The following is an 18,614-nucleotide window of genomic DNA, read 5'->3' as shown; positions in this document are numbered from 1 at the left end:
TTGAACACAGTAAGTAACTAGTAGGTAAAAATCAAATAATAGTCGAACGAACCAGATCTAAAGACAGTAACTAGATAGATTGATAGAGAAAGCAACAAAGATATTAGAGAGGAGAGAGAAATGGGGTATGATTTAGAGACAACTTAGGAGTCCATGTGTTCGAAGCCTAAACAAAATAAATCCATCTATCTTTTCAATGTATTTTGGTAGGATGCTCAAAGGACAAATATCTTCAATTATTATTATTTTTATTTATTTAATTTTTTTTTTTTTTATGGGCAGAAGAATTTTGGATTCTATCCTCTGCTATGCACCAGTTGATGGGCCCCTTCTTAACTCATTTATTTCACCCATATCCACCACCCTTTTTACTCCAATCAAATTAATTTCCATAATAAATAAATAAATAAATAAATAATCCATCTGGAAAGTGAAAATTAAGAGATAATTAAGAAAAAAAAAATAAATAAATAAATAAAGCGTGGTTCCTTACAGAGGGTGGGCACAGTCTTCAGTGCCCATAATTAGGGCAAGCTGCCCTAATCCCTAATCTCTAATCTTAGCTTTATAATTAAACCCACCAATTCAACAACACCCACATGCTCCATTAACCCCTTAATCTTATTATAATCCAATTTCTTTCCCCCCAACCCAACCCAGCCACTTGTGTTTTTGAATTTTGAATCCTTTAATCTTTTTTTTAATCCACTTTTACCCCTACCCTTTTATTTTTATTTAAAATAAATAAACTAATTTGTTGATCCTTCATGTCTCATCACCTATGCAAACCTTAGCAGACAAAAGGAACCCCTCAAAAGCATTGCTACTTTAACCTCAATCCCTTTCATATTCCTTTACGAATCCGTGAAACTTGTGTCTATTTTCAATTTTACTTCCTACCTTTTTGATTTCCTGTCGTGTAATCATTTGATTCTCTTTTTCTCGACTATTTGACATGATCGAGCTCTACAATGTGTGCAATAGTTCTTATCATGAAACACTGATATTCCTGTAATATTATCTATTTATTTTCTTTATTATAGAGAATGAATAATTTCTATGTAAAAAATATAAAATGCCCTAATAAATTTAATAATATTTTAGACCCTCGTTAAATACCAGTCTTATGCATTTGCAAGGTGGGCTTTGGAAGACAAAATTATTTGGGCTTTCAGAACCCAAAGCCCAGCTATACTTCATTTGATGTAGCCCAATATCAACGTATTTGCAAGGTGGGCTTTGGAAGACAAAATTATTTGGGCTTTCAGAACCCAAAGCCCAATTATACTTCATTTGATGTAGCCCAATATCAACGTATTTGCAAGGTGGGCTTTGGAAGACAAAATTATTTGGGCTTTCAGAACCCAAAGCCCAGCTATACTTCATTTGATGTAGCCCAATATCAACGTATTTGCAAGGTGGGCTTTGGAAGACAAAATTATTTGGGCTTTCAGAACCCAAAGCCCAGCTATACTTCATTTGATGTAGCCCAATATCAACGTATTTGCAAGGTGGGCTTTGGAAGACAAAATTATTTGGGCTTTCAGAACCCAAAGCCCAATACCAAATTAATGTTCCGTACATAATGGTCATGTACAATGGTTCACTTGAATTTGAGGGGAAAAATCAAAATTTATGCATCTAATTTTGCTTTAATATATATTTTTATTTTAAATAGATATTTGGATTTAACTTTTTAAGTGTATTAATTTATCATTTTGCTATATATCATTTAAAATAATGTTAGTCTAGACGAACACAAAGCTAAGAACTATATGAACTTTAAAAAAAATATGATGATCTTAGCTTCAAACGGGTAAGAGTTTAAATTTTCAATAAAGCAAAAGAGGTAGCTTTGATCTGGACTTGCCCCCACGAACTCAATGGTTGTCAGATTAGCTTAGCATTACATTCCCGAGATAAAACTAATCACTGCGTTAAACTTGTATCCCAAAATTGCCATTTTGACAGATACACGCAATAAATAGATTAGAAAAAAGATTAATCCAATTATAATGTTCCCATTTTTTGTTGTTTTTAGTTTTTATTCCATAGTTTTCTTATACTTATAATTTTCCTATTTTTTGTTGTGTTTATATCGAAACGGAAAACGAAAGTACAACTCTCTGTTTCTCTGCATTTTGATCACTCCAGGTACCTCCTCAATACCACCCTCTAATCTTTCATGGAGGTTTAATTTTTAAGAGTGAACTGGGTGTTTCTGCTTTGCTCTCTTATTTAGGGTATTTTTTCATTAGGGGATTTTGGGTGTCTTGGTTTTGAATTTTCGATTATCTGGGTGTCGCTTAATTTCATCGAGGTCTCGTTTCTGAGTTTGTAGAAAGTAATTGATATTAGTAGCTCGTTCATGATTCTTGTATCCGAATGCTCCGATTGGGTTTACCATGCAACAACGCGGGATTGGAAAGGAATAACCTCTTGTGTTTGATCTTTTCTGCTCCTCTGATTACCCATTTCCCAGTTTGCTTCATTTGTTTCATTATGTTTGTTCTTCAACTTCCACCAATCAATGGACAGAAAATGGTGTCTTCAGAAATTAGGGAAGTTCGTGTTATCAATTATCCAGAATGTAGTAGTAGATTTATGAAATTTTTAGCAAGTTGTGTTCCCCTCCAAATTTGTTCAGGGGGCTAAGCAAGTTATTAGGAAGCTGATTTGTTTAGTTGCAACAGAAGCTTTGCAAGAAAAATCTGAAGAAAACAAAATGGATGCACCTAAAGAGATATTTTTGAAAGATTACAAGATGCCTGATTACTATTTCGACACGGTACATGAACCTTAATCTAATTTGGGATTTGAATTTTTTTGCCATGGAAGTTTATATTATTGAGTGAACACATCAATTTCCCTGCAGGTGGATTTGAAATTTTTGTTGGGTGAGGAGAAGACAATCGTCAGTTCAAGAATAACAGTCTTCCCTAGAGTTGAAGGTACCTGGAGTGATGACTAACTGTTCTTATATTTTCCTTTTTGCCGTGTTCCACTTGTAAACTTGAATGGTATATATGTGTAAATTATTTCTTTACTTTTTGGTTCAGGATCCAAATTTCCTCTTGTTTTGGATGGGGTTGATATGAAGTTGATTTCGATTAAGGTCAACAGCGAGGACCTCGAGGTGAACTGCCGCTCAAATAAATTAGTTTTCTTCATATTACATTTGATGTGAAGGCACTCCCCTGTATAATATTCTTAGGAGGCAGATTACGTTCTGGACTCCCGCCATTTGACGATCCTATCACCGCCAACTGGTTCTTTTACCTTGGAAATTGTTAATGAGATATATCCTCAGAACAACACTTCTTTAAAGGTTGAACATACATTCGTCGATACTTCTCTCTCTCTCTGGTTTTCTTTTTGCTTGTTTCTGCATTGCAACTCTAGACCTTACCATGAAATTGGCTTTGGTTGAAGGGACTCTATAAATCAACTGGAAATTTCTCCACACAATGTGAAGCTGAAGGTTTTCGGAAGATCACATTTTACCAGGTTGGGGGACTTTGTTTTGCATATATCTCTTCTTCAGGTAATTTTTGACAATCAATTAACTAAATCACCATGAATGTTGAGCAGGACCGTCCTGATATAATGGCGAAGTACACATGTCGCATAGAAGCCGATAAGTCATTATACCCGGTGCTACTGTCTAATGGGAATCTTATAGATCAGGGTGATCTAGAGGTGACCTTCATTTTACACAACCAGATAGCATTTTGTATTACCCCTTTGTTACATGCTCAGCACTAGCACTCTTTCTGCAGGGTGGAAAACATTTTGCCCTCTGGGAGGATCCCTTTAAGAAACCTTGCTACTTGTTTGCTTTAGTAGCTGGCAAGTTTGTAAGCAGAGACGATGTTTTTATTACTCGTTCAGGTAGGAAAATCTCCTTGAAGATATGGACCCCGGCTGAAGACGTACCCAAGACCGAGCATGCCATGTATTCTTTGAAGGCAGCTATGAAATGGGATGAAGATGTTAGTATTTTAATATACCAATAGATTTTTCTTTAATTTACTTGATTTTTCTTTATTTTTGTAGCAATCTTCAGTATTTAATGCAATATCAATTTATTTTTGTATGCTGAAAACAGGTTTTTGGACTAGAATATGATCTCGATCTCTTCAATGTTGTGGCCGTTCCAGATTTCAACATGTGTGTTTCTGTTCATTTTGCTTTTGTTTCTATTTTACTGACTCTAGATGACTTCTGTTAAATAAATCTCTTTTTTAATTACCCAGGGGAGCCATGGAAAACAAGAGTTTGAATGTATTGTTTCCTAAACTTCGTGTCTTTTGTGACCATGTGCCTGATAAAATTCAAAACGTTATTCATGCCGTTTCCTTCGTTTTTCTTTTAAACAGATTTTCAATTCACAACTTGTCTTGGCATCTCCAGAAACTGCTTCTGATTCCGACTATGCTGCCATATTAGGAGTGATTGGCCATGAGGTTCGTCGTAAAAGTTGTCACTCAAAAGCTCTGAATAATGTTTTCTTTAATACGAGAGCAGACTTTTAATAATCGCATGAATTTTTTTATGTTGTCTTGCAGTATTTCCACAACTGGACTGGCAACAGGTATTTTTTGTTATTGTTCCCTAGAGCAGGCTTGTGCTCTGTTTTAAACTACTGCTGACAATGTAAATATGCAGGGTGACATGCCGTGATTGGTTCCAGCTGAGCCTGAAGGAAGGTCTTACGGTGTTCCGTGATCAGGTATGATATTTACCCCTTGAGATACAAACACCCGATTTATCCTTGGAAACTCTTCTCATTGCCTCAATAATAGGAATTTTCATCCGACATGGGAAGTCGTGCTGTAAAGCGAATTTCTGACGTTTCAAAACTCAGAAACTATCAGTTTCCACAGGTTTGATTCTTGTATCCACTTTTCAGATTCCCCCACGAACCATTTACTAAATTTCAATTGCCAATTGAATTGAAGTAGAAATTAGCATTCAAAGCTGATTTTGTCCCTTCCTTTCTGTTCTGCAGGATGCTGGTCCCATGGCTCATCCTGTTCGACCACATTCCTATATCAAGGTTAATGGTTATATTTATGTGAACTTTTCGGTGTACGCCTATTTCATTTTGACAGCCATTCTAATTGTTTGATCTCAACATTCTACAGATGGACAATTTTTACACAGGAAAGTGTTGTTCTCTATGGGTTTGCTCAAAATTTGAGCTATTTGTTTGTTCTTTTCTTCAATTTCTACTGATGAGACTTCTTTTGAACCTTGGGGTCTTAATGTTTTTCTTCTATCAAGTTATGATCTGACATGGGTCCTGTACCGACTTGAACATGCAGTGACGGTAGGCTTTATCATCGAGTTGTTACATGCTGTTAAGTTCATTTTCTTTTCATTCTATGAAGAGACATCTAATTTATGATCTCTTTTTGCAGGTCTATGAAAAGGTTTGTCATTCATGCATAATGCTTCTCTTTTTGTCTGGGTCAAAATTATCGTTAATGAACGATTAACGACTTGTGAACTTAGGGTGCTGAAGTCGTGAGGATGTACAAGACCTTATTGGGAAGTCAAGGATTTAGAAAAGTAAGGGTTGAAAATACCTAAAACTAATTTCTAAGATTGTATAGATCTTTAAAATTATTTTCAAACGCTCAGGGCATGGATCTTTACTTCAAGAGGCATGATGGCCAAGCTGTTACCTGTGAAGATTTCTACGCCGCAATGCGGGATGCGAATAATTCCGATTTTGCTAACTTCTTACTATGGTGTTTATAGCTACTTTACTACATTTGAATTTCCTTTCATGAAACATTTATAGTGCTTATGGATACAACTAAAATACAGGTACTCTCAAGCTGGGACCCCTCGAGTCAAAGTTACATCATCTTACAATTCCGATGGTCGTACTTTTACTCTGAAGTTCAGGTATATAATCCGTTGGATGTTTTTTACCTTATCAATCTTTTTTGTAGTTGTTTACAAGTTATGCTGAGTGGTTAAAATTTCACAGCCAAGATGTCCCACCAACTCCTGGGCAGCCAAATAAAGAGCCAATGTTTATACCTGTTGCTCTTGGTCTGCTAGTCTCAGCCGGCAACGATTTGCCTCTGTCCTCTATATATCATGATGGGGTGTTGCAATCTATAGCTGAAAATGATCGGCCAGTCTACCAAACAGTCCTCAGGCTGACCAAGGTTAGCAAATAAATTACATTATTCTGTGACTGTTCTTTTCGAACTGCTTGTAATGTATAATTGTAACAACCCACGACCACTGCTAGTAGATATTGTTCGCTTTGACCCGTTATGTATTGTCGTCAGCCTCAGTTTTAAAACGCGTCTGCTAGGGAGAGGTTTCCACACACTTATAAGGAATGCTTCATTCCTCTCTCCAACCGATGTGGGATCTCACAATCCACCCCCCTTGGGGGCCAGCATCCTCACTGGCACACCACCCGGTGACTGGCTCTGATATCCTTTGTAACAGCCCAAACCCACTGCTAGTAGATATTGTCCGCTTTGGCCCGTTATGTATCGTCGTCAGCCTCAGTTTTAAATCGCGTCTGCTAGGGAGAGGTTTCCACACCCTTATAAGGAATGCTTCGTTCTCCTGTAACAACTCAAGTCCACCGCTAGCAGATATTGTTCTCTCTTCTGGGCTTTCCCTTATGAGCTTCCCCTCAAGGTTTTAAAACGCATCTACTAGGAAGAAGTTTCCACACCCTTGTAAGAATACTTCGTTCCTCTCTCCACCCGACGCCACAATAACTGTATTGGTGGTTAGACTTTTGTTTGACAATGTTAACTTCTGTTTGACCAATTATAGTTTAGACCACCACTTGCTTGTTATTTTATGTGCAAGAACAGGAGATCTAGAATTTAAAAATCCATGTTTTCCTCTATCTATTGACCGCTATGCATGATGCAGAAAGAAGAAGAGATCGTCTTCTCTGACATACCCGAGCGACCAGTTCCATCTTTGTTTAGGGGCTACAGTGCTCCTATCCGTCTCGAAACAGATCTAAATGACGATGATCTGTTTTTCCTTCTTGCCCATGATTCTGATGAGTTCAACCGGTTTGTGTTTATATAAAAAATTTTAAAAGGTTAATTCAATAGTATGACCATTGAACAAGGTCCGATCATTTTGTGATTTAGTTGGGAGGCTGGACAAGTGTTAGCACGGAAACTGATGCTCCAATTGGTGGCCGATCACCAACTAAATAAACCATTGGTTCTTAATTCGAAGTTTGTGGAGGGTCTGAGATCCATACTTTCTGACTCGAGCTTGGATAAAGTATGTCAGGCACTTAGTTTTGTGATTTGGTTTTTTCTTCATTGAGCCACTTTTGGCTGTTGGCTGGACAATATGGAGACAATACTGATAACATAAGTGAATGACCATTGGTAATCCAGGAATTCATTGCGAAAGCTATAACTCTCCCCGGTGCAGGAGAAATAATGGACATGATGGCGGTGGCAGATCCCGATGCTGTTCATGCCGTTCGAACTTTCATCAGGAAGCAACTGGCCAATGCATTGAAAGCAGAGCTTCTCACTGCAGTATGAACTTCTCTGAACCTGCAATTTGATGAAGTCTGAACTATTTGTTCTGTACATAAAATTGTGTCTCTAATCTTCTCAGGTAGAAAACAACAGGAGTTCAGAAGCATATGTGTTCAACCATCCTGAAATGGCGAGGCGTGCTTTGAAGAATATTTCTCTCGGTCTGCTCGGCCAACAAATTTCGTGGTTGAAATAATTACTCTGTAAACTTGTCAAGGCAACTAATATCTTCATTTTCTTTGATGGTTTTCAGCATATCTTGCATTAGTTGAGGATGCAGAGATTGCCAATCTTGTGCTTGATGAGTATAAGAACGCCTCGAATATGACCGACCAATTTGCAGCTTTGGTGGCTCTAGACCAGAAGCCAGGTGAAACTCGTGACGAGGTTCTCGCCGACTTCTACACCAAGTGGCAGCACGACTATTTGGTTAGTCATTACCTGTTCTTACTGACTCTTGATTGGCTTGGTTGCATCATTCTAAAAGGCCTTTTCAAACTGTTGTACACATCACTTGTAGGTTGTCAACAAATGGTTTGCTCTTCAAGCCATGTCAGACATTCCTGGCAATCTTGTGAATGTTCAGAACCTCCTAAATCATCCAGCATTCGACATTCGAAATCCAAACAACGTATATTCTTTGATTGGAGGTTTCTGTGGATCCATCGTCAACTTGCACGCGAAGGACGGATCTGGCTATAAATTCTTGGGAGAAGCTGTCATGCAACTAGATAAAATTAATCCCCAGGTGAGTACAGTGACTCCCATCGACCGTGAAATCGGTGTAACGATCTCCTGGTTCTGGTTAAAGTTCCCCATCCATCGTACGTTATTCATTTGTCTCGGAATCTCTTCTCTTATTCACGCATTGATTCTAGGTGGCCTCTGGAATGGTCTCTGTCTTCACGAAATGGAAGCGTTACGACGAACACCGACAAAAGCTTGCCAAGGTAATATGATTACTTCAGCGATTGCTAAGTAGATTCGGTTATCAGCTATCATATGCGATGTTGATGATGACGATGATGATTATATGTGCAGGAACAACTGGAGAAGATACTGTCTGTGAATGGACTGTCTGAAAATGTGTTTGAAATTGCATCAAAAAGCTTAGCAGCAGCTTGAGGATATCATAATAATTCATAATAATATCATCTAGAAATATGCTTGTTTGCTATGGTGTGATGTTTTCTTCTCTTAAATCTAATCCCCCATTTCAAAAATATTTTTGAACTTTAAAAATATATATCAACTATGAACACGTCTATTAAATTAATTAATCTCAACTTTATTTGAAATCTTTTAGATTTTTAAACTTAACGTTAACACAAGCTTATGCTCGGGAGAGGCATCATTAAAGAGATTATTCGTAAAAGTTTTACTAAATTAATGAAACAACCAAAAATTCATTATCCACAATAGTGTATTAGTAATAAGGTTTTTAAATGATTTTTTGTAAAAAAATAAAACATTTATCTTATAATTTAATTTTTTATAAAAGAAATATGGATAATTAAGTCTGTTGGATGATGGAAGTCCCTAATATAGGGAATGATCATGGGTTTATAAGTGAGGAATGCTAACTCCATCTGAGGCCTTTTGGGGAAGCGCAAAGTCATGAGAGCTTATGCTCAAAGTGGACAATATCATACCATTGTGGAGAGTTGTGTTCGTCTAACAAGGTCGACATTTATTTTTTAAACCTTAATTTTCTATGGTAATAAAGCGAGATGATACAAGTGAAATCATGATTAATTATTATTGGCAAATAATTCTTTTATCTTTAGAACCAAAATTAATGAACGTATGTTTGCATGATTCACGTTTTTTTTTTTTTTTTAAATGTTTTTAGTTTTGATAAAATTATTTTGTGGATACAAATTATTTATTATTATAATTATCTTACAATCACACAGCACTAGCTTTTACCAACCAAAGAAAACAAGAAAAAAACTATATAAAAAGGAATGACGTTTTGACTTTTGAGATCGGCAACAAACTGAACATTTTTCTCCTTTTTGTTCTTCGGAAGTTCTTCAAATTTTCGTCCCTCTTTCAAGATCCTCATTTTTTTTTTTTTTTTTTTTTTTCGTTTTTTTTTTTTTTTTTTTNATAATGCCGCCTCCTTTTTCTGGTTCAACGTGTTCTTCTTCTGATTTGATTCACCCGCCATTAAACCCTGAATCTAATATCGTCGCCATTAACGTTGGTGGCCATTTCTTTCAAACTACCAAGCAAACCCTAGCCCTAGCCGGTTCCAAATCTCTGTTATCAACGCTCTTCGATTCATCGCAATCCGATGTGCCGTTTATCGATCGAGATCCCGATCTCTTTTCTCTCATACTTTCGCTTCTCAGAACGGGTTACCTTCCGTCTAAAGCCAAGGCGTTTGATCTGCAAGACCTAATTTCGGAGTCGCAGTTCTATGGAATCGAATCGCTTTTGATCAATTCTTTGTCTAATCCTTCCCAATTTGAAGCTTTCAACCTTGAGAAATCGCTGATTTTGCCCCTCAATGGCCGAGATCCTCCGGCGGCGATTACGACGACACCGTTTGGATCGGTCCACGTCGCTCACGGCGGCAAGATCACCTCCTTTGATTGGTCGCTTCAGAGGAAGACGACGATTCTGACGCAATTCTCAGCGATCGATTCCCTTCTAGCGTTGTCGCCTTCGGTGGCCGCTGCCGGTGCCACCGATTTCTCTGGACTGCAAGTCCTCGATCTCGATACCGGCCACGTGAGAACGATTCTTAATTGGGAGAACGTGACTCGATCAAGTTCCACCGTGCAAGCCATTGGAGCCTCCTCTCAATTTCTCTTCACCAGCTTCGAATCAGGCAGAAGAAACTCAAATTCCATTATGATATACGATTTACAAACCTTCAGTCCCGTTAATGAAATTGGCCACAATGAGATCTTCGGAGCGGATATCGACTCAGCAATCCCAGCCACAATGTTGAATTGGGTTGCAGGTTATAATTTGTTAATGGCTTCTGGGTCTCACAGTGGACCTTCTGGTGTACAGGGCAACATCAAATTTTGGGACATTAGAACAGGAAACATAGCTTGGGAGCTGAAGGAGAAAGTGGACTGTTTCTCAGACATGACAATATCTGAGAACCTGTCTGCCATTTTCAAGATTGGTGTGAGCTCTGGTGAAGTTTACAGTGCAGATTTGAGGAAGCTTGGAGATGGGAATCCATGGATCCTCCTAGGGGACAGGATGAAGGTGGTGAATGGGAAGAAGGCAGGGGCTGGGGGGAAGATTGAGAGTTATGGAAATCAGGTGTTTTGTAGCAGAGAAGGAGGGATCATAGAGTTGTGGTCAGAAGTAGCAGTTGAAAATGGAGGAAGCAAGGAAGGAGGATTAAGGTTAGAGGAGAGAGTTTTTAGGAAGAATGTGATGGGGAGAGTGAAGGATTTGGGAGGTGGGAGAGTGACCAAATTGGCATTTGGAGGGAATAAGATGTTCGTGACAAGAAAAGACCAGCAATCTGTGGAGGTTTGGCAGAGTACAAATAAGGTATTTTGATACTCTTAACAAAGGCAATGAATATATGGTTTTGCATTCTTTGTAAATGATGTTTGTATTGTTATTTATCAAAATCCAAAACTGGGGTTTGTGTAGATGAATATTTGTAATGAGTATTTTTAGGCATTCGGTGATGAGCTAATAAGCGTTTTGGTATCATTGAATTACAATGGTTTGTCTATTTTGTTGAATTACAATGGTTGAAGATTTCTGTACTTGTATATGCTCATACAATTTTGTTATCTGTGACAGCGTCCGTCTTAGATTGAATCAAAGTGGTAGATATTGATGATGCAAGAGGGAACAATTCTCCATTACAACACATAATAGAAAACTTAATTTACACACAAATTCATGTCAGTCGTCGTCCTGAAGGACCAAATAAGCAAACAAAAGAGCGAATAGAAAAGGAACACATTTCGATTTCGACTAGACCTGTCTGTTCCAGTGGAAGTAGTTGAGTCTTCAAGCTCTGGCCTTGAATGGAATGGCTCTGATTATGATCTGGTGGTAAATAGCTGCAAGAGCAGCTCCGATGAAAGGTCCCACCCAGAAGATCCACTGCAGATTATTCAACAACACAATTAATATTTGTTCATTAAAATCTCATCCAAAAATCACCCTTCGATTCAACTACTTGTATACTAACATGGTCATCCCAAGCGTGCTGCCTGTTGTAGATGATGGCAGCTCCCAGACTCCGGGCTGGGTTGATGCCGGTGCCGGTGATGGGAATGGTCGCCAAATGAACCAAAAACACAGCAAACCCAATGGGAAGAGGAGCCAAGATCTGCCCACGACATTCAACAAACAAAAAAATAACATTATTATCAAACTAGTCTAAATTTCTTCTGCCCCGCTCCTCAGTTTTTGATGATTCTTACAGGGACGTGAGAGTCTCTGGCATTTCTCTTGGCATCGGTGGCGGAGAAGACAGTGTAGACGAGAACGAAGGTGCCTATGATCTCAGCGCCAAGGCCACTGCCCTTGGTGTAGCCAGAGGCCACGAAGTTGGCACCACCGAGCTTCTGCACGTAGATGGACTTCTCGAAGCCCTTCACGACGCCGGCACCGCAGATGGCACCTAGACACTGCATGATGATGTAGAATATGGCTCTGGTGAGCGACAGCTTCCTCGCCAAGAAAAGCCCGAACGTGACCGCCGGATTAATGTGCCCACCTGAGAACCACACACAAAACCCAACAAGGAAAACTCACAATTCAGTCTTCTAGAAAGATATCTAGTTTTCTTAGCAACTAATTGAAACCCAGTTAGTGTTTATTCTTGAACTCACAAACTATGCATTTTAGTTTAGTCCCAACCCCCTTTAAAGAAACCGCATGATCCATTGTTTATAACTCAAACAAATCCAAGTTCACCCAACAAAACTAACACTTAAGAAAAGTTTAAATGCCAATTTAAACCCAAAACATACTTTATTTAACAAATATACAAAAACCCAATACAGATCTAAAGAACAAAACAAGCAAACTTCATGAAAAAAAAACTTGGAACGCAGAGGGTGAAGGGTTTACCGGAGATTCCAGCGGTGCAGTAAACAAGAGCAAAGATCATGCCGCCGAAGGCCCAAGCAATGCCCTGAATGCCGACGGTGGAGCACTTGGTAGGAGCTCGGCTGACTCCCATCACCGTCAAAATGGTGATGTAGAGGAACAAGAAAGTGGCTACGAACTCGGCAATTCCGGCTCTGTAGAAGGACCATGAGGAGAGCTCGCCGGGCTCGAAGAGCGGCGCCGGTGGGGGTTCTTTGTAGTCCTTGTCCGTCTGCGCCGATGTGCCGATGGGTTGTCTTTCAGAGTACTTGTTGGCTCCGAGCTTGACGTCCTCTTCTTTACCCTCCATTTTTGTGTGAGGCTTCTGTTCTCTCAAAGGGTTCTAATGGAAGGGATAGGTTGCATACACTCAAGTCATGCCTTCTCTCTTCTTTTTACTCTCTTTTTTCTTCATTTTTCTTTTTTTAATGCTTTAAATAATACTTTTTTTAAACTCCAAGTGATATAAAAAGTACTTTAATTTAAAAATAATATTTTTTTTAAAAATGATGCATTACCAAAATCTCACACACTCATATTTGATTAACATATAAGCTTCATAATGAGGGACATTGATGAAAATTTAATCAACTAATTATTATTTGTTTTTGGAATAAAATTATTAAAATACAGAAAATAAAAGGGTTAATTTAACATTTAAAAAATTACATAGAAATTATGGAAAAGGAAGAGGGGCAAAAACGTAATTTTCTAAGATCTTTCTAGAACAGGGAGATGGATTTGACAGGTTGTGGGTTGGTCTGTCTTGCTGTTCTTATCCTCAACAGTGATACTCCAAAGTATCATCTTTTTCTTTTTCTTCAACCACCTAATCTTCATTAAAACATTTGAGTGAAAAATAAATAATTAAATAAACTCATTCATTTTTTTTAAAAAATATATATATTATTTTCAAATTTAATAAATAAGTTTAAATATATATTCTATTTTACTAGTGGGTATTTTGTATTAGATTTCATTCCTAAAATGTTAAAAATTACCTCTTTTTAGTTAAAAAATTTAAACTTTGATTTTGAAAATAGGTTTAAAAATAGTAGCAAAGAAATTCATAAACTAAATTAGGCTTAATTAAAAAAAAATCAAATTAGTTGTGATGTAACGATCACATGATTAATCAATACTCCAACAAATTAGTAAAAAGAAATTTGGAAGAAATTAAAAAAAAAAAAAAAAAAAAAAAAAAAAAAANAAAAAAAAAAAGTGAAGGTGGATTATTATCCTAAAAATGGAGAGAAGGGTAAAAAGGTAATTTACAAAAAGCCAAAGCGGGTGGGTGATGCTACAGCTTTTTGTTCCGTTAGCAAATGGATAGAAAACGGTACGAAAATCAAAGCCAAAAAAAAAAAAAAAAAAAAAAAAAAAAAAAAAAAAAAAAAAAAAANTTTCCTTTATTTTTTTAATCGATGATATAACTTACCCACCATGTGGGCCCAACCTTTATTTATAATGGTTAAAGCTAAAGAGAAATGGTGAGTGGTTGACAACTCAGAGTCATTGGATGCCTCACTGCCATGTGGACTTGTGCCAACTCAGACCTATACATACATACATACAAACATACATACATATACATACATACATATAATAAAAGGCTATGTTAAATTCAAACTTCATACTGTAAAAATTAAAAGTTCATAGCCAAGTTGGCATCAGATTTAACCACAAGTAATCACTATGAAGACTTGTAAAGCAACTGACCTTCAACACCAGCTCTTGCTTACTCTACACAGGCTGCCTTCCTTCATCACATTCCTAATATATATTATATATATATATATATATATATATACATACATACATATATGTGTATATATATATATGTATGTATGTTATGAACACTACATGAACAGTGTCTTCATTTTAATCCTCATTGATGAGAAGATGAGCATGAGGACACACCCTTTCTGGTTCTCCTTTTCTCCATAAAATCCCCAAATCTCCTCTCTTCTTCCCCAGTATCAAAAGTGTTCCTACATCAACACGTGTTTCGGTCTCGATTAATCATAGTCACGGGTTTTGTTTACTCGTTGATATCTAAGATGAACATTGTGTTAATAATGATGTCGGGAGTATAAAGTTATTTACCGAGAGTGAACGGGACGATATAAAGCAGGGCGGGCTGGCCGTGGCCGTCCATCAGGTTCAAAGCTACATAGGTAATCAGAAGACCTGACAAAAGTTTCAAGAAACCTTTCAAAACATGAACCAAACATCTAGACAGCATTCCTTCCCTTCATTACCTGATCCATAAGCAAGCATTGCTGGTAAGAAGTAACCAGCCCGGAGGGTCTTATTAGCCAACCAGTCATACCTGTAAGGATATCCCAAGTCTTTGTTATGCACAGGTTTTCACTAACAATTATGAAGTATGGGCATGTCATGAAGGCAACAAAGCTTAAACCTGAGAGAAAACGCTACTATAAGTCCAGGTAAAAGAATGTCACCAAATCCAATGATGCTATAACCACCCCACGGATCGAACATGCGTGGGATCTTTAGCAGCATCGGGATGCCGTCCTCTCCGCTTTTGTCGCCACGAGCCACCTGTTAAGGATTTTCAATAGCAGCAACTCAGTCAAGTAGTTCAGAACTGTTGTTCTTCTAGTCTATGACAGTGTACTTACCACAATCATCACACTTTCCTTGAACAACTTCTTAGAAACAAAGACCCAAAAGATATCATAGAGGAAGGCACAACTGAGAAGCACTGTTCCAACCTTGAAAACACTCAAACCCAACAATTAACTGCTAGAAAAGGACCATCATGTTCTTCAGATACATCTACATAGAACATAGTTCGAAATCGCTACCTTGAGATTCGGTATACGAACTATTTGAAGAACTGTAATTATCAGTGCAATTCCCTGGTTAACAAAGCATTAAAACAAGAATTCAGCTTCTTACATTATTAGGGATCTTAATTTTCATATAATAGAGAACAGGTTCTTGCTGACACAATTATCTTACAAGTATGTCTTGACCAATCCAGGCAAACGACGCACTCCGATAGATAGCCCAAACGACAGCAAATGCTACACAGAATGGAGAAACCGCCATGCTGAGGTACGAAACAGCTCCAAAGAATGGCACTTTGATGTATGGTTCTCCAATTTCCTTAAAGCATCTGCATGACCATATAGTATAAGGAAGACAGCCTGATCATACAAAATTACTAAGATTGATATCAGCACCTAAATTGATCTATTTGCACATGTATCTGCTAAGAATTTACAAGTGTCAAATGCAGCAAGAGCACGATCAATTTTACCTCGACAATACCGCGACCAAACAAGTTTGCAAGCCCTGTAGATCGAGCAAGATATAATGTTAATGGACGATGTTTGAGTATCTGATGGGAAGTTGCACACCATCGACTTTTGCAAAAGAAGAACATTGTTATGTTTATTGAATGTCTGATTATTAAGACCTTTGTGGCATACCTCTGCGCCTCCTATGCAGAAAAGGACTACTAAAAGCTCGATGAACCAGTACGACATGAGTTTGTAAAGCAAAATCAAAAAGCACGACGCAACGATGACAAACAGGACTGCTGATGCCATGTTGATATATACAACACCAGGGCTGTCTATTTCATCAGCATTTTGAATATCATCTGCACCATCCTACAAGAAATTGTAATTCATCAAGTATACATTTACAATTCGAAGAACGACACCTAAATGAACGATGAGGAAAAGGTTGCTAGAAGTCGCCGGAGACTAGTTGGGCTACCTTTAGTAGCTTGTCCTGCTCAATAGCTGCTTCTCTAGCACTCCAGGCAGACCAAAATGATGAACACAAGATTGTACCGACAGCCATCAACCATAAGAATACTTCAGCTATGTCAACTGGTGGTCGTTGTGGTGAGTATAGCTGAACAGACACTGCAGGGTCCAAAAACTTTTTTAAGGGACAAAAAAACTGATTTGCTCATTCAAATGGAAAGTAAAAATAAGCTCCAATAGACACGGAGTCCAGAAACTTTGTAACAGCCAGCCTAAGGCCACCGTTAGCAGATATTGTCCTCTTTGTGTTTTCCCTTTTGGGCTTACTCTCGAAATTTTTAAAACGCATCTACTAGGGAGAGGTTTGCACACCTTTATAAAAAATATTTCATTCTCCCCCCAATCGATGTGGGATCTCACAATCCACCCCCTCCCCTCCCTTCAGGGCCTAACGTCCTTGCTGACACTCGTTTCCTTCTCCAATCGATGTGGGACTCCTCAATCCACCCCCTTTCGGGGCCCAGCGTCCTTGTTGGTACACTGCCTCATGTCCATCCCCTTCAAGGCTCAGATTCCTTGTTGGCACATTGCCCGGTGTCTAGCTTTATACCATTTGTAACAGCCAAGCCCACCGCTAGCGGATATTGTCCTCTTTGGGTTTTCCCTTTCGGGCTTCCCCTCAAGGTTTTTAAAACGCGTCTACTAGTGATAAGTTTCCACACCCTTATAAAAAATGCTTCATTTTCCTCCCCAACCGATGTGGTATCTCACCAAAGTACATATATCCCGTAAACGATCACTTAACAATAAATATTAGTTAATGAAATGACAACCAATTGTCAATAAATTTAGTGTTTTCTATGAAAGCAGAAAGTAAGGAGAAAGCTTACCTGAAGAATTACTTATTAGCATCTTCTCCAAGCTTGTACCAGCATCGTGAGGGAGCATGACAGCAGGTATATGTATATCTAGATCAGTCTCATCAGGATCACAAACCATCTTGTAAAGGTCTGAAAAGTCCAGAAGCACGTTAAAAACACATCAAATAGATTAAACATGATGCACTAGATCTTCATATTAAATATCATCACTTACCCTTTTGGTTATTTACTATCAGTATAGCTGAAGCACCAGCAGCTTCAGCAATATTTGCTTTTGTAGTAAATTTGCAGTGACCTCGATCAACCATGATTATATCTCCAGAAAGCTAACAAATAACAGGTTGCTTGCATGATTAAATAATGTGCATAAATTTTCAATGTTCATGCTACTAGAGGAAGGAAGAACATTATAATCTCAAAATGAAGAACCTTGTCTTTTGGCACACTGCAACAATCACGGGGATTTGCAAGAACAAGGCGTGTTTGGTTTGCATTTTTCTCCTTTGAAACGATGGTAGCACCAAATCTAGCTCCAACACCCACAAATTCACTGGCTTCTATGCCATCGATCCAAGTTTGAACTTTAACCTAATTGGTGAAGCCCAATCAAAATGTTAACAAATTTCAAGAAAACCCAGTAAAATTATGAAGCCGAAACAAGAAACAGGCATTGGATATATTACCAGAATGAAGTCGTTCTCACAGCCAGGCTTTTTGGGAGACAAATCGTCATGATGAACAATATCCCCACCCAACACGTAAGAAGGAAAAATCAGCAGCAAAACCAGAGAGAATAAGGAAAACCTACCATGAAAATGCTTCTGTAAATCCATAGATTCTGATGTTCTCAGCAAAAAGAAGTTCAAAAACAGAGATGGGTCTTCTTCTTTCTCTGCATCAGAAATCTCGAAACCCCAGAAAGGAGAAAAAAAACAAATGGGTGGCTTCGCTCTGTTTCGAGTACACCCAAAACAGCAACAGAGCTCAGGATTGGATATAAAAATGGGGGAAAACGTAGAAATCAAAGCAACACTAGATTAATGATTTAAAGCAGACAATGCATCATAAAATAAAGAGCATCATGGATCCAATGGATTAAAGAAAAATGAAGAACTGGACATGTAGATGTGAAATGAGGACAAAATTAATGTCGTGTATGAATCTTTGCTCGTGCTTCTGTTTAAACTATTACTGGGTTTTTTTGAAGTAAACGGGGTTTCCGTACGAACTACCATTGGAAACGGCGGGAACCTTTTTAACGACATAATTAGACAATAATCGTCTTTATCAATGTTTTCTTTGCAGATAAGGACCTCCACTTTCTAATAATTTCACTTCACTGC

The 18,614-nt window shown here is 38.0% G+C and overlaps 4 protein-coding genes across 4 annotated transcripts; 2 read left to right on the top strand and 2 right to left on the bottom strand.

Moving 5' to 3' along the window:
- The first annotated feature begins 2,630 nt into the window (after positions 1–2,630).
- On the top strand, positions 2,631–8,733 carry LOC111795928 (puromycin-sensitive aminopeptidase-like). The gene is made up of 27 exons (XM_023678569.1): positions 2,631–2,788; positions 2,876–2,951; positions 3,060–3,136; positions 3,215–3,328; positions 3,433–3,507; positions 3,592–3,699; positions 3,780–3,992; positions 4,109–4,170; positions 4,257–4,284; positions 4,380–4,466; positions 4,569–4,594; positions 4,669–4,732; positions 4,806–4,886; positions 5,012–5,089; positions 5,351–5,362; positions 5,518–5,574; positions 5,647–5,756; positions 5,836–5,916; positions 6,002–6,185; positions 6,919–7,067; positions 7,149–7,287; positions 7,407–7,553; positions 7,636–7,717; positions 7,810–7,985; positions 8,077–8,304; positions 8,435–8,506; positions 8,598–8,733. The coding sequence occupies exons 1-27, from the start codon at positions 2,726–2,728 to the stop codon at positions 8,679–8,681; spliced, it is 2,673 nt and encodes an 890-aa protein (XP_023534337.1). The 5' UTR covers positions 2,631–2,725; the 3' UTR covers positions 8,682–8,733.
- Positions 8,734–9,639: 906 nt separating this feature from the next.
- On the top strand, positions 9,640–11,485 carry LOC111795926 (BTB/POZ domain-containing protein At5g41330). Its single transcript, XM_023678567.1, has 2 exons — positions 9,640–11,081; positions 11,343–11,485. The coding sequence occupies exons 1-2, from the start codon at positions 9,672–9,674 to the stop codon at positions 11,352–11,354; spliced, it is 1,422 nt and encodes a 473-aa protein (XP_023534335.1). The 5' UTR covers positions 9,640–9,671; the 3' UTR covers positions 11,355–11,485.
- LOC111795927 (aquaporin PIP1-3) lies at positions 11,376–13,057 on the bottom strand. Its single transcript, XM_023678568.1, has 4 exons — positions 12,627–13,057; positions 11,975–12,270; positions 11,740–11,880; positions 11,376–11,651 (listed from the first exon to the last, which is right to left on the bottom strand). The coding sequence occupies exons 1-4, from the start codon at positions 12,952–12,954 to the stop codon at positions 11,556–11,558; spliced, it is 861 nt and encodes a 286-aa protein (XP_023534336.1). The 5' UTR covers positions 12,955–13,057; the 3' UTR covers positions 11,376–11,555.
- A 1,124-nt stretch (positions 13,058–14,181) lies between these two features.
- LOC111795925 (signal peptide peptidase-like 2) lies at positions 14,182–18,487 on the bottom strand. Its single transcript, XM_023678565.1, has 14 exons — positions 17,955–18,487; positions 17,701–17,859; positions 17,486–17,597; positions 17,281–17,400; positions 16,398–16,549; positions 16,106–16,288; positions 15,934–15,968; positions 15,633–15,789; positions 15,476–15,529; positions 15,290–15,382; positions 15,067–15,209; positions 14,906–14,976; positions 14,751–14,834; positions 14,182–14,635 (listed from the first exon to the last, which is right to left on the bottom strand). Exons 1-14 carry the CDS (start codon positions 18,102–18,104, stop codon positions 14,526–14,528), a joined length of 1,623 nt encoding a protein of 540 aa, XP_023534333.1. The 5' UTR covers positions 18,105–18,487; the 3' UTR covers positions 14,182–14,525.
- Between the last annotated feature and the right edge of the window lie 127 nt (positions 18,488–18,614).

This window comes from Cucurbita pepo, chromosome LG05 (genome assembly GCF_002806865.2).
Source record: "Cucurbita pepo subsp. pepo cultivar mu-cu-16 chromosome LG05, ASM280686v2, whole genome shotgun sequence".
Taxonomy (NCBI): Eukaryota; Viridiplantae; Streptophyta; class Magnoliopsida; order Cucurbitales; family Cucurbitaceae; genus Cucurbita; species Cucurbita pepo.
The sequence above is the reverse complement of the archived record's forward strand: the minus strand, read 5'-3'. Positions and strand labels throughout refer to the sequence as shown.

What these genes read in the sequence shown, in the direction of transcription:
- LOC111795925 (XM_023678565.1), bottom strand. Translation starts at nt 18,104, where the DNA reads ATGGATTTACAGAAGCATTTTCATGGTAGGTTTTCCTTATTCTCTCTG. An exon ending in AGCAGGACAAGCTACTAAAG is followed by an intron (nt 16,289 to 16,397) that starts GTAGCCCAACTA and finishes AATTTCTTGTAG; the next exon opens with GATGGTGCAGATGATATTCA. An exon ending in TTGGTCGCGGTATTGTCGAG is followed by an intron (nt 15,790 to 15,933) that starts GTAAAATTGATC and finishes ATGGTCATGCAG; the next exon opens with ATGCTTTAAGGAAATTGGAG.
- LOC111795928 (XM_023678569.1), top strand. Translation starts at nt 2,726, where the DNA reads ATGGATGCACCTAAAGAGATATTTTTGAAAGATTACAAGATGCCTGAT. An exon ending in AGTCTTCCCTAGAGTTGAAG is followed by an intron (nt 2,952 to 3,059) that starts GTACCTGGAGTG and finishes TTTTTGGTTCAG; the next exon opens with GATCCAAATTTCCTCTTGTT. An exon ending in TAGATAAAATTAATCCCCAG is followed by an intron (nt 8,305 to 8,434) that starts GTGAGTACAGTG and finishes CATTGATTCTAG; the next exon opens with GTGGCCTCTGGAATGGTCTC.
- LOC111795927 (XM_023678568.1), bottom strand. Translation starts at nt 12,954, where the DNA reads ATGGAGGGTAAAGAAGAGGACGTCAAGCTCGGAGCCAACAAGTACTCT. An exon ending in CTGCACCGCTGGAATCTCCG is followed by an intron (nt 12,271 to 12,626) that starts GTAAACCCTTCA and finishes TGTGGTTCTCAG; the next exon opens with GTGGGCACATTAATCCGGCG. An exon ending in AGCACGCTTGGGATGACCAT is followed by an intron (nt 11,652 to 11,739) that starts GTTAGTATACAA and finishes AATAATCTGCAG; the next exon opens with TGGATCTTCTGGGTGGGACC.
- LOC111795926 (XM_023678567.1), top strand. Translation starts at nt 9,672, where the DNA reads ATGCCGCCTCCTTTTTCTGGTTCAACGTGTTCTTCTTCTGATTTGATT.